The sequence below is a fragment of the Pipra filicauda genome, unplaced genomic scaffold, assembly GCF_003945595.2.
Source record: "Pipra filicauda isolate LSUMZ 115617 unplaced genomic scaffold, ASM394559v2 scaffold141_size4267151_pilon, whole genome shotgun sequence".
NCBI classification, from domain to species: Eukaryota; Metazoa; Chordata; class Aves; order Passeriformes; family Pipridae; genus Pipra; species Pipra filicauda.
In genome coordinates, this window is record NW_024103896.1 from 540,703 (window position 1) to 554,307 (window position 13,605).

A 13,605-nucleotide genomic window follows, 5' to 3' on the forward strand; every position below is an offset into this window, starting at 1 on the left:
GTTCCCTTGTTTGAATTCAAGGCATCTGACATGAGAACAACTCCTCTGTCCTGTTTCTCTAATTCTGTCCCTTTTAGTACCACATCTGTTCTATTCTCCATAAAACAAAAAGGATTTTATTCCCACAACCCGGTGCAATTTATGGTCGTGAGAAAAACTGTAGTATATTTTACATTAAAGAAGAAATTGGTTAGTGTCAGCTCCCACAAACTGGAATGTGATCAAATAAAATTGTAGCATTTTTATTAGTTGTAAAGCATGTAGATGAGAATTATATCAAAGGGCAAATGAAGCAAGAATCCTTTTTTTTTTTACAAATTTAACAGTTTTGTACAATTACCGTCCTCATGCATTTCAGTTTATCTTTGAATGTAGAATCTTTCTTCTAGTCTTATTTGAACACAGAATAATCTCAAACCCCGTGCCAATAGTGACAATTTCTTCCAGCTCTTTCAGCTGGACAAAGATATCTGCATGAAAAAGATCTCCTGGGAAAAAGTAGGAACAAAAGCTGCCATGGGTTTGGGACTAGTGAAAGTGCCAAAAAGAGCAGGGATGACAGTTTTTGGTTATCCCCCAAAATCTTTATTTTCCAGAGTGCAAATAAAGGAGGAAGATACATAGTGGCTTTCAGAGGGATGGGCATTTACGCCCCTAAGAACATGCTTTGGATTTCATCAGAGGGAAGGCCACTATTTTATTTTTTTCAGGAAAAGAGAGAGCAAAGCAGTGCAAGGAGCATTCACCAGTCTTGCACAATATATTCTAAAACACAGGAATGCCTTTAATGTCTTATATTATAAAAGTAATTATCAGAACAGGAAAGATACACAGGCTGAAAAGTGTTATATTTTTTCTCTCAAAATGTGTGCTGTTGATCACTGCTATGGACAAAAGTTACAGGTAGCTTGGCAAATAACTGGTTGTGTAATTATACTTCCAAAACAACAGGTTCTCAAAATTGGCACATCTTTCAGAAAACTCTAATTGGGAACTGATTGTTCCTGCTCCCCACCCTCCCCACTCTCCCCACATCCAAATTTGCTTCCATCTGGGGCTGCAGTTCTGTCAGTGTCAGAGATGCAGTAATTTCTAGCTCAGGAGTTTTTTGACACACAAAGCTCCTGCTTACCCTGCCAGCACATTTGCATGCATTTGGAAGGTTGGAAACTCAGATACGGCAGGCATTCAGAAGAGACTGGGTCACTGCAGTAGCCTGACTACTCTGCATGTCAGACTTTTATGTGTGGGTTTTCAAAGCCATCATGCTATGCTACTTCCTTCAGTGTTTCTGCTGCTGCCTGTACAGTGAAGGCTGCAATGGAAATTTGCCTCTTCACTTCTTCCCAGGCTTCACGTTGATCAGCTTTGATTTGAATATCAAACATGGCATCATAGATCCCTGGGAAGGATTCTCCTGCATACTTGTTGTGACTGCTTGGAGCAAAAATGACATGTCTGTGGGGAAAGAAGAAAAATATAAGTATACTTAATAAGACTGACTATTAATGGGAGGGGATGTTCATTGTAGGGAACATCTGTGAATCCCAGGAAGATCCGAGCTTACTAAATACACAGGAAAGCTAGCTGGACATATCTTTAAAAGGACAAGAGCCAGCCCCAAGGGCAACATCTATGTGAAAGGGCACAGATTTAGGTCAGGTAGCCTTCTTGGGAAGAAATGACGCATTTGTCTAATTAGAAACAAAACCATGTTACACTTTTTGAAAATGGGAGCTCAACAAACCTGTTGAACTAATTTGGCAGTCTGAAAAAGGGAATAAAACTAGTTATAGGCGTATCATAAGAAATGGAACAGAAACCTCAAAAATAACTAAGTAGCTGCATGATGGTCAGCAGATCTGGGAAAGGAATGTAAAAAGAGGGTAAAAAAACCCTATGGGTGAATTAGGAATCTTCAGAGATCAGAAGTGACCATATTGGATCAGAACTGCACAAAAAGTATTAATTTTATTTGTTCATGCAGGATTTTTTTCCTAAATAATGGATAGCTGCGTATCTTCTCTTAGATTGGTTTGATTTTAAAAACGAAATATCAAAGCACATTTGCAGCATGTGAAGGTGTCCTCCCAAATCAAAATAAACATTAAAACTATAAAAATAAAGGCAAGAAATTAAAAAAGTAAAAAAAAAAAAATCCAGACAGCTCTAAATGGTACCTAACACCCAACAAGAACTGTAGAAAGCAGCAATTTGATTCTTCCCAAAGTGTGAATGACAGTTTATCCTAGGAGGATAGAAGTGTGATTCTCAGTTCTACCTGCCTGAGGGACTTCTGGCTTGACATGAAAGACATCAATCAGTGAGTCAGATATATCCTGTCATTAGGAAAAGGGGGATACTGAGAGCAAAGTGAGGTAGTCACACACCTGACACTGGAAGCTGGCTTCTTGTCAGGTATTACTAATAAAAGCACTGAGTTTCTAGAAAGAATATAGTAGTTAATGATTTAAGCTATTCCACCTATAGAAGCAGCTAAACCTGGGACAGAAGGGACTCTGCAGCACAGCTCATGGGCCTTTATCCATCCTGTGCTGAAAGGTCCCTCCCTCTTCAAGCTCTCTCTTCTCTACTTCTCTCTTCAACTGACCCTCACTACTCATCTGTTCTCACCCTTATCTCCCTTTTACTCTACCCTCATTTCTCCTTTTTTTTGATTCTCCACTCAATCCTCATTTTGTGCAGGTTCAAAAGAGCAAGCGGTAACAGCAGTAGTACTTCACACCTGCTAGTAGAAGTCACAGAGTATGATGGTGGTGTGGTTTCACCACAGCTAATAAAAGCAGAGGGCCAGACCCAAGGAGAGGAATTTGGCACCACAAGACCGGTGTAGCCAAGGAATTCTCCTTGGGGATTATAAGCAAAATCCACTGCTCACTGGATTGTACCTAAAGCAATGTGTTGAGCTGTAATTCCTATATGAGACCTATACAGAAATTTAACTGGTGGGGGGTTCACCTGCAAAAATACAGTGCCTTAGACAGTGGGTTGAGAAATTACTTGCCTCACCTGTAAAACCTCCTTCCTGGCAAGCCCAGAGGATCAATGAAAGCTCTTTCTATCAACATCAACTGGTCATTCATGATTCTCACTGCGACTGGACTGTGGAAGATGGAGACAGAGACATTTCACACAGTGGGGAAACATGACTTCCCAGTTTCGTTTAAACACTTTTCTTCTTTTTTGGACGGAAATAAAAAAGACAAATATGGTCTACAGTTTTCAAAAAAAGATGAGGTTTTGCAAATGGAGATATTCAATACATGTTTTATTAATGCATTGAAATTTCTATGTTAGAAAACAACAAGATTTCACACTACGCAAAATAAAATGGGAAAGTCTCGGGTGTCAGATACTTGCTTAGTGTTAAATGGCATGAGAAAGATCTCAACAGAGAGCAGAGGAAGGCTGAGATTTAGGTCAAGGTGAAGATAGCTAGATTTTGATGCCCACCCATAAGTCAAGTGTCCATACTCCTAGTAACATAGTAAGGATGGGATTCAGTTGCCTAAACACAACTAACTGGTATCATACTAGGTGCCTAGGAGCACCTGGCCTCCACTCTCAGAAAGCACAGGAGTCCCGTAGGGCCCTTAGGTTTGCAAGCATCCTACAGATATCTCTGAAGCATCATCCTCTCTCCTTGAAGTGTGCTGAATGTACAAATTCTGGTATCACCTACAACACTCAAGTGTAGGTGTCTAAATACAGAGCTCAGCAGTGAAAGTTAAAGTTGGACTATCTGCCTTTCCATGTATTACAACAATTTTGATGTCAATCTGACACCTGTAATAAGCTCTACAGCTGATACTATTCATCACTGCTAATTTATCTTAGCCTGAATCAGAGTTCAAGGGCTCTGTAGAGAGACTCCTTGTGTTGTCACTTGAAAGAAAGAACAGCCACCCTTGGTACCTAAGATAGATGTACATATATGCATACACACACAAACACACACATATATATAAAACTTTTTTTCATACTTACTCTTTCTTGTCCACTTGTTCAAGTCTCCTGTGAAATTCATCAGCAGCCTTTGAGAAGTTCACCACAGAAGAAAAAAGAGGATCTAGAAAAGGAAAGACTTTGTGAACAACTTTAGAATATTTACTGAGCCCAATCTACCTTTGAGTTGCCCAGTGGGAGAAACTGGGCAATTTGTCTTGCTGATATAATAGCATTAATTTTTTTGTCTTTCCATAAATGATTAGTTTCCCTAGTGCAGACTTTAAAGAGCTGCACTACTAGCAGTAATAGACAAATATCTTGTGCAATGAGACCAACAGTAAAGCAGAATGCATGGTAAAGTTTTCACAAGTTTTCACATATTCCCTCTACCTGGCAAAGAAAAACTGGCTGGCATTACAAACTGGGAGATCTGCAGTCTCCTTTTTAACAAAAGGATGCCCTGTAGTGTTTAGGTATAAAATGCCTGACTTTCATGAAAAATATCAGCTGTTCCAGAAGGCTGTGAAGAACAGCAGGATTTCGCTCTAGGAGCATGATGTCCTATTCATAGCATAACAGAAGAGTGTGGTATGTGTATTGAACAGCATTAGGTGAGGCACAAAAGACACAGCTGTCTTGGAAGACAGTGATACACACAGTAGATTAAAGTAGCCGAGTCCTGTGGTTGCTCCATGCTGGAATTACAGCGTAGGAGGTGTCTCTGCCACAACCCCACATGCTGTCCTGCAGTGCTGCCGCGGGACTTTACTTGCTGTGCCTGGCTATGTGCAGTCATAGCTGCAGCTGTGGCAGTACTGCCCTGTCCCTGGCAGTACGTCCAAGCCATGTGGAGTAACTTAGCCAAAGAAGCAGAGGTCTTCCTGTTAATGGCAGTAGTAGCTGTGATGATTTTCTTGTGGTAGGCTCTGTTTAATACAGACCTGTGAAAATTATCAATTTATACAAGTAATTTTTGTAGAATAAGTAACAGGGGGATATTATGAGGAGAACTTCTGGCCCCACCAAAACTCAACTCAATTACAAAGAAGGAAATTTTATACCTTGTACATTTTGCCCACAAGTTTTAGAAAATTAGATAAACCAGAGCATCCTCTCTTTGATTATACAGGAAAATAGGACATAAGATTAGATCATCTCCTAAATTCAGTCCTCTGCTGGCAACTATTATCCCTTCACCGTTTATAAATTCAACACCCAATTTCATGTGACATGCTTTCTGTTCCCAGGACTCCTATTGAAAGCTTTTCTTCAGTCTCATTTGCTCTTCTGTTTCTAGCAAACTTATTTATTCATCATGAGCCTACACTTTCTTCTTCTTGTATTAATATTGTTGTTTAGTTTATGCAATTAGAGACACAGATTTTATGTATGCAATTTGTTTGTGGGCTGCAGCATGGAGAGACCCATATCACCTTGAGAGGGTGAGAATTCACACTTGTCCACAACTGTGGCAATAGCTATAAGTTTGCCAGAGGACAGAGGACAGAGTTCTGCCCTGCTGACATCATGGTTATATCGCAGCAACAGATTATATTTCAGAAGCAGTAGGAGGGGATTTAAGAGGGAAAAAAAAAAAGAGAGGTCATCTGAAAATATGTAAGAAACTTTGTGTTCATGTTCGCTAGCTATTCAGTGTTGTCAGTATTGGTTATCTTAGAAAATATCACATTTCTTTTTCCCCCAAACTTTATTTCCTGATAGCATATTACTACAAGCACATATTTTATGAGAAAAGTTTCTAGCCTTCATTGTTGCAGAGGAACAGCTGAAATGTGAATCCAAAGGCAAATAAAGCCCTTAATCTATTATTTTAAAGGACAATTATGTGATTTATTCTGGTTTAATTAACAATTTTCTGACATTCAGTGTTGTCAATAAGCAATTCTATGACAATGTTGAGTGAAATGAATTTTAATTTTCACAGTACTGTAAAAGCTACCTATGCATTTTAATGCACTCTGATGCAATAGAACAAACAAAAAATTAGAAATTATAGTTTCATTCAAGAAATAAATTAAAACTCAACAAGCATGAGAGAAGAGACATGAAAATAATGAAAAGACTGAAAAACATGCCTTGCAAAGAAATGGTCAAAATTACACATTGATAAAGCTGTTAAGGAGATGTTTAGTGGTATTTGTGTAAAAAAAAAAAAAAAAAGAAAAAAGCTAAAAAAATATTGCCTCTACATTCTAGGAACAAGAATAGATACATTGGTTAGAAGGTAGTTTGGTCAACTTCTAATATGAAATAGAGAAAAAAACAATGAAAATAAATTATTTCACAAAAATTTTAGTAGATGTTCTATTACTACAAAAAAAATTTTCAGATATGCTGAAATATGCTGCAGTGAACACTAGACAATATTGAAATAAATCCCTGTGTTATGCAGAATCTCAGACTAGATGATCCATCACACAAGGCTTTCTCTGTATCCAGAGGCCTTTTTACAAAAAGGGGTGTCTTTTAAAAACAGTCAAGAATTTTTCACCTAAACCATTACATCAAGTTTTAAATATCATTTTTAATTATCCCCAAAGGTGGATTCAATTTGAGTTACTTCTAATGCATAGTCCAAAAGAGGACTGCATCTCCAAAAAGCTAATATATGTCTCTAAATTATTGGTCCATCAGATGGCAAGTGAATTAGGACTGACTGAAAAATCTCCTTAGTACAGAAACACAAGAAGTTAACAAGGCAAGAAGGAGAAAAGAAGAAAGAGAGAGAGAGAGACAGAAAACTACTGTGGAAGCCATCATAGCCTGGGACCCAGAGCACTCTGCTGCTTCAGACCTGTTTTATATGCTGCAGAGAAATGTGTTCAAGTGCTTAGCAAATGGATGTATTGATGCAGGAGAGCTAGTGAAATGCTTCTGTGGCCTAAAACTGGTAGCCATGCACTGAGGCAGATGGTAAACAAGTTCCCTGGAGGTCAGATGAAGTCTTTGACGCAGGAGGAGCAGGCACCTGTGTCTCTCAACTTCCAAGAAATCACCATAAGCATTTAATTTGTCTTCTTTTTTAAGCAAGAAAGTGAAAAGCAGGCTGAGATATCTCTCTATTCTGCATCTGAGGTCCCTGACTGCCCATGAGCACCTTAATAATACCTATATTTAATAATATGCATGAAATTAGAGGCTCTTTCTTATGATAGCAAAATTCAAACAGGAAAATAAGGAATTCATTTGCAGAGCTGTAACAGATATGACATGCCCCTGCATGATTCTAATTAACATACATAAGAGGCAGTCTTGTGGCTATTACTCACCAAATGACACTTTGTAAAGTTTCAGCTTTTCTTCATGCTTCTTGGCCAATTTATACATTCTGTTGCTATATCCTTTTAAGGCTTCTCCATAATCTCTACAGTCGAATGGAATGACCTGGGAATCTGCCAGTTCATAAACCAGTTTTCCTCGTAGCTGGGCAATTGTTAGCTGTTTCTTGAAAGTGGGGTCGTAAAATTTTTCCACTAGTTCAAATGTCTCATACCCAGTGTGATAAACAGGATAATTGCTGAATTTGTCTGCTTTCTGGAAAAGATCAAGGAAATTTGTCAGTGCTCTGTATTCTGACTGCAGTTAAGAGATGTATTGATCACTTAATGACTACGATGTTTCATACAGTGTCCAAAACAAAAACCCTATTTGCCACACAATACAATTTTCTATTCTTCATTTTTATTTGGTCATCTTAAGAAACTAAACCAGTCTTCCTTCTCTCTACCTACACAGACCTGTCTTCAGTTCCGTTGCACAGAGATTGCCTTCACCAAGAGTGAAAACAGTTTTGGGTTTTGGATAGCAAAAGTCCTCAATCACAGCCCCTTTTTACCTTGCATAGCTATTTCTGAACACAATCATGGAAGACTTGTATATTAAAAAGTTTACTAATAGCACGGTGAAATGAACTGTATACCTTCAATCAAATTCTATAAATACCTTTCTGTGAACTTGACATCCTATAGAATATACAACATCATTGTAACATGTTTTCTTCTACAGACATTTAGGTTTCTTGCTAAATTAAGAAATGGCACTGATATACAGTCCAGTCAAAGATGCTTTGAAGCTTGTTTATTAATTCTGAATAAATGCTTGTTACAGGATGACTGCTCAGCACTATCAAAAATTTTCAAGCAATCTGGCAGACTTACCCTATTTTTGGTGTAACGAGCTCTGCCTGATGCAATTCCCAGTCGCTGAAAGTAAGCTTCAAAATCACTGCCTGACCCCAGTTTATTTATTCTACATGTAGAAAAGACAACATCTTAGTGAAAGCATTTACTGAACAGTAGCAGTAATTTATGCAAAATGCAGATTTTTCAGAGAAATTGAGGTCTGTTCTTCTGGAGGGCACATCAGGGACACTGGTAAGATCAGAGACTAGATGAGTGGCAAGCTTAATTACTTAACTGATTTTATTCCAACATGCTGATTCAGTATTCAACACTGCTAGGAAGATCTTTTGAAGGTAGAAATCCTGATTATGACACTGACCACATTTCAAAAAACAAACAAACAAACAAACAAACAAACCCCACACACATTATGCACGGGAGACATAAAATTGTATCAGACGTGTCTCTGCCACCTTAAAACATCAATCAACTATTTCCAAACTAATATGAATTGGGCAGAAATATGTGTAAAGACAGATGTGTTTATGTGCTTGGCACATTCCGCAGGAGAATCCAAGACTGATAAATTAATTTCCACTGCAGAAAGTGATCGGAATTGGTACCTACGGGTCACTACTGCCATCTGGTGGGGAGATGTGGCATGACAGGGACAGAAAATGGCAGTAAAGACGCCTAATATTCCAAGGATCTTCACATATTTACGTTTGATATTAAGTTTTAGGTTTATATGTCTAGCCTGGTGAATAATTTGTGTTTCTCAGCTAAAAAAAGAAGTTTCTTCTGCTCCAGATGGAGTTCTTCTGTTAGTATAAACTTCTGCAAGGAACTAACTGTATCAACTGAGAAAGATCAGATCTGGTAGCTTTTTCAAAAGGAAGAAATCTCAATGAGTCTCATGAATCCAGAAACTCATCTTAGCAGGGCCAGAAACATGCAGGATATTTTGGTCAAATCAGACAGAGGGGCAATTCTGTTTACCTTATGTGAGTAATGCTGCACTGTGAAAAAGATTTAGCCCTCTGAGTCACAGGCTGAAAGACTGATGAGGACTTTTAGTACTTTCAAATATGAAGTTTTAATACCCTCATATATAGATTTGTAATTTAATACATTTATATCCCCTGTGTAAACAAAGAGTAATTATCAGAAGTTTTTTAATGGTCGCTTTTCAATTACTGCTCTAGGCAGCTTCTTTCAACTGAGCATTTGCTTATCCTAACAATTTTATCTCATCTAGTTGGTGACTAAACTATTTTTGAACTCTTTCCCCACCCTGCTTTTTTTGATTGCTTTCCAAATTGCTTTTCTACTAATTAAAAGTATGAGATTTCATAATGTTATCATAATTTTTTTTAAAAACTTATTTTACCATAAAAGATATTGCTAAAATTCACCTTACGCTAAAAGGTTTTGTACTGCTGTCATAAATAGCACATCTCAAAAAATTCTGAAGAGTAGACATGCTATGATATGATAAAATATTGGGAGAAAAAAACCCCAACAAATTAAAATCTTACCTTGGATAGCTATTATTTTCAGTTCCAGGGTCTTTCTCAAGCCAGCTCTCATAAAGAGACTTATTTGCATAACCCTCATCAGGGCTTAAAATCTGGAGAGGAAAATATTGTAGTCTCATTGGAAGTACCTCTAACTCAATTCATTGTCAAAGGAGCCCTTTACAGCCACCTGCATCATTCTTTACCGACAGTATTACTGCATGCAGGGAAGTACACGTACACTGTTTACATTTGTGACACATATTTATGGATCCCAACCACAAAAAGCATCTCACAGGCACTTGGAACCAACCACAGGCAGTAGGGAAAAGCAGGTTAAAGGATACTAGCTAGAGCTTATCTGCTACTGGAAGACGTGGATTCTAGGACTTCTTACCACCTTATAGCACTGTGTATGTACACACACAACAGCATATATAATACTATGAGACTCTTCCAGCAGCCAGGATGCCCCAGCTGCTCTCCTTTCTGCAGGCAAGGGGAGATGACAGCCATAACCCCGTGGAGGTTTGCCCTGCACAGCAGCAATATTCTCTCAACAAGGCTAAACCTAAAATTTGATTGATTTTTCTATAGGAAAGTTACAAAAGAATTGTGCTAGAAGGAAGGGTTCAAACCAGTCATATTACAGCAGTGCCAAGGGGACTCAACCAAGACTGGAGAATCATTGTGTAAAACATTGTATGTACAAATGCAGGTCTCACCCTTACCTTCAAAAAACCAAAAAGCTCTGTAACCAGGATGGAAAAGGTAAATATTAGTGCAGTCATCATGCTGCCAGGAAAACTATGAAAGTGTGTAAAATTAGTTGACCAAAGCTCTTACAAAATCTGAGGCAGAGGTAAAAATAAACCAAGACTCCAGCCTTGGTCTCCATCTACGCTTAAACAACCTTTAATAGACATGGTCCTTTAAATATAAGGTTGCTTATGATGTATAGAGGATTGGGATTTTTTTTCCAAAATCCAAAGCATAAATGTTCATAGCTAGATACATGGCCCCACCATATTATTGAGACTTAAATTCTGCATTGAAAAACATACAGACTCCAACTTGAAAATCCAAACAGTTCTGACCTCTGAGATGTTGTCAGCAGCTAGCAGAAAAATAACAACTTTGTGAAATAACTGCTTGGCTGCCATCATTTTCAGGGCACTTTGGTTAAGTCCTAGGGCTAAAATGAAAACAGCACATTAATAAGTGCAAGCTGAACTCTGACATATGGGAGCAAAAGCACTCCATGCTCTGTCAAAGATATTATTCTGACGCATCTGGTCATGTAAAAACCTTTGCCCAGCTTCTTCATACAACACTGAGAGCATAGTAAAACATACTATTTGCCCTGACTTAGATCCAAATCTAGAATCAGCATAAGCTTCCTGCTACCTCAAGGAAGATGCAGAGTTCTTTAAGTATAACTGAAACAGTGATGATCAGAACAGGGGAATTGAAATTGAGCTATTGCAGACACTGTCTGGTGATGACCAAATGTCTAAACCCTAGCAGTGGAGCAAGGCCAAAAAAGACAGTCAATGGCTAAATGTACTACCTGTTTGCAGAGGACCACAGTTAAATGCAGAACTCCTTGAAAGAGAACACTTCATGTGTACACTACATTTCTTTTTGGTGAGAATTGGCTCACTAAAAAATAAGAAGATCAAAGAGATCTTTGGATTTTGGACTGTTTAATATGAACAGAAATAACTTTCCTTTGGACATGCATAATCAGATGTCAGGTTGTCAGGTTTTGTATTGTTTACATCATGCTTCTACAGTTAAAAGTTAACATAATACGGAATAGGAATTTTTTTTTAAGTCAGTCTTAAGTAATTTGCATGGTACTTTAATGGAAATTTTCTACTCAAACCAGCAATAGTTGAATAGCTGACTTAAGATCAAGAATGAGGTACTATTTTTAGTCCAGAGCACCTTTTTTAACTTTGTTTATCTTTTGCAGGAAAATGTCTTCCTGGGTAAGTGGCTTGCTGCAGACAGAAAGTAAATTATTTTATCCAGGGCCTGCAGCACTAAGGACATGAACATTTTTATATACAAAAGAGAATGCCCTTCAGTGTGCAAAGTGTCAGAGCTAACATCTGAATAAACATCGCTTCTTCCCCTGCAAGTATGAAAGAAAAGGTTAAGATAGAAAGAATTTATAAGAAAATAAAATGTAGAAAAGAAAAGAAAATCATAGAATGGCATAGATAAACCTCCCCTGATCCAAACCATGCCATTTCAAGTTTTAAAAGAGTAACGCTTTTGCAAATAACTCAGGATGAATGCATCTAGTGGTATGGGAGACTGGTAGCTGGAATCATCCTACCAAGTGCAATCACAGTGCAGATTTTTATACTGGACCAAGCCACCTGAGTTCCCTTCATATCAGGGGAAAAAATAGTTTGAGTTCTGTACATCCAAAGGTGGAAAACCACATTTGGTCAAATGAATCTCATCCTAAAGGCACTTATTTCTACCCCGTGCCTTTAAAGGGAGCCTATGTTGCTTAAGTCAGTCAGAGATGTGTTCTGTTAACTGAGATGAATGTAGATCTGAGGATAGTGGCAATGACTCATGCTAGGTGCCTCATCTGGTGAACTCCTCATACAGACAAGGAAGTTCCATACTTTAAAGGATCACAACCTTTCAGCCTGATGAGAATTTATTCTGAGAGCTGAAAGTAAAGAAGACATGGTTAGACCACTTGTAATCATGCAAATATACACGTCTGGCCTGTTACAAACCCTTCTCAATCCTTCAATTTTTATTACATATTTCAAAGGCTCAGTGAGATATGAAGGAGATTTGGGGGAACAGACACAGAGAGAAAATGGTAGCTAGCCAATATGAAAATTATTTCCTTCAGTGCTTATCACTTTAGAGAACTGATCTTGCCCAATGTTTTATCATCTTGTTTTTATTATGATTGTTTTTACTATATATTGAAATTAAGATTCCACTTATGTCAGTGACACATTTCAACCTTTAAGAATACTGAGGAACTGTGAGCATGCACTATTTACTGCTGATGGGATGTTTTGCTATTGATTTTGGTGGGATCAAGATTCTTCTGGCACAGCAATAAAATAAATCCAATATTATTAGATAATTCTATTTTATCCAATAAACTTACAGTTTTACATTCTTAGAAAGTCAGAAATAGTAGACACTGATTCTGTACCTCTTTTGTCAGATTATACACCAGTTTGTAGAGAAGAGGGGTGCAGTCAACTCTTAATGTGTAGTTCCCTGAAAATAAAACAAAGACACGGAAGTTTTCCCTTCAGGTACCAGTGGCATTATCTTCTTAATTGATTAAACCCTGCAGTCCTTTCTTAGATAAACTTATGGATTCCAAGGCAAGAATTTAGATCTTGCCTCAGAATATATACAGAAATAGATTACTTGGTCACACCGTATGAGCTCCTGCCACTGCCTAACAATGATGGATTGGTTATAGTACATACACAGGAACATAATTAAGCCTTCCCATAGTTCTAAAACATGCCTAACTCTCCCTCATTAGCTACAAGCCCTTGTCACTCATATGCTTCCTGAAGCTTGTGTTAAACAGAAGGCAAAAAATAAGATGTTAGAAATAAAGCTAGTGCTTTCAGGAAGTGTGCAAGAGGAAAGACATTTGCTACAAGAAGTTTTAAGAAATCTTTCAATTCAGCTACTTTTCTTACCACAGACAGTACTTTTTCAATGCTTTTGCAGACTCTATCTACAAGACAGGTAGAGAGTTGCAAGATATCTGGCATTTTATATTTCAGAACTAAGTCTGGCCCAAATAGTAGGCAAAAAAGATGCAGAGCAATGTTTTCTTCTGTCTCCTAAACCTCCCCTTTTACCATCACGTGGTGGCATCTACCCTTTACCCCCATCAGGTTTCCATGCTGGCTACTTACCATTGAGCTCGGTAAGTACCGCATAGCAAAGTTCTCAGCTACAGC

At 38.0% G+C, this 13,605-nt stretch overlaps 1 protein-coding gene across 1 annotated transcript in view; it reads right to left on the bottom strand.

Annotated features, from left to right (window-relative positions):
• Window positions 1-226: 226 nt before the first annotated feature.
• Window positions 227-13,605, bottom strand: part of LOC114000333 (N-acetylated-alpha-linked acidic dipeptidase 2-like) — a 30,781-nt gene continuing 17,402 nt past the window's right edge. Inside the window, exons 13-19 of the mRNA XM_027744604.2 lie at window positions 12,831-12,898; window positions 9,650-9,741; window positions 8,148-8,238; window positions 7,260-7,524; window positions 4,009-4,090; window positions 3,031-3,123; window positions 227-1,458 (exon numbers count right to left, since the gene is read on the bottom strand). Coding sequence (XP_027600405.2) covers window positions 1,269-1,458; window positions 3,031-3,123; window positions 4,009-4,090; window positions 7,260-7,524; window positions 8,148-8,238; window positions 9,650-9,741; window positions 12,831-12,898 — 881 coding nt within the window. The 3' untranslated portion in view covers window positions 227-1,268. The remainder of the gene's footprint in view (window positions 1,459-3,030; window positions 3,124-4,008; window positions 4,091-7,259; window positions 7,525-8,147; window positions 8,239-9,649; window positions 9,742-12,830; window positions 12,899-13,605) is intronic.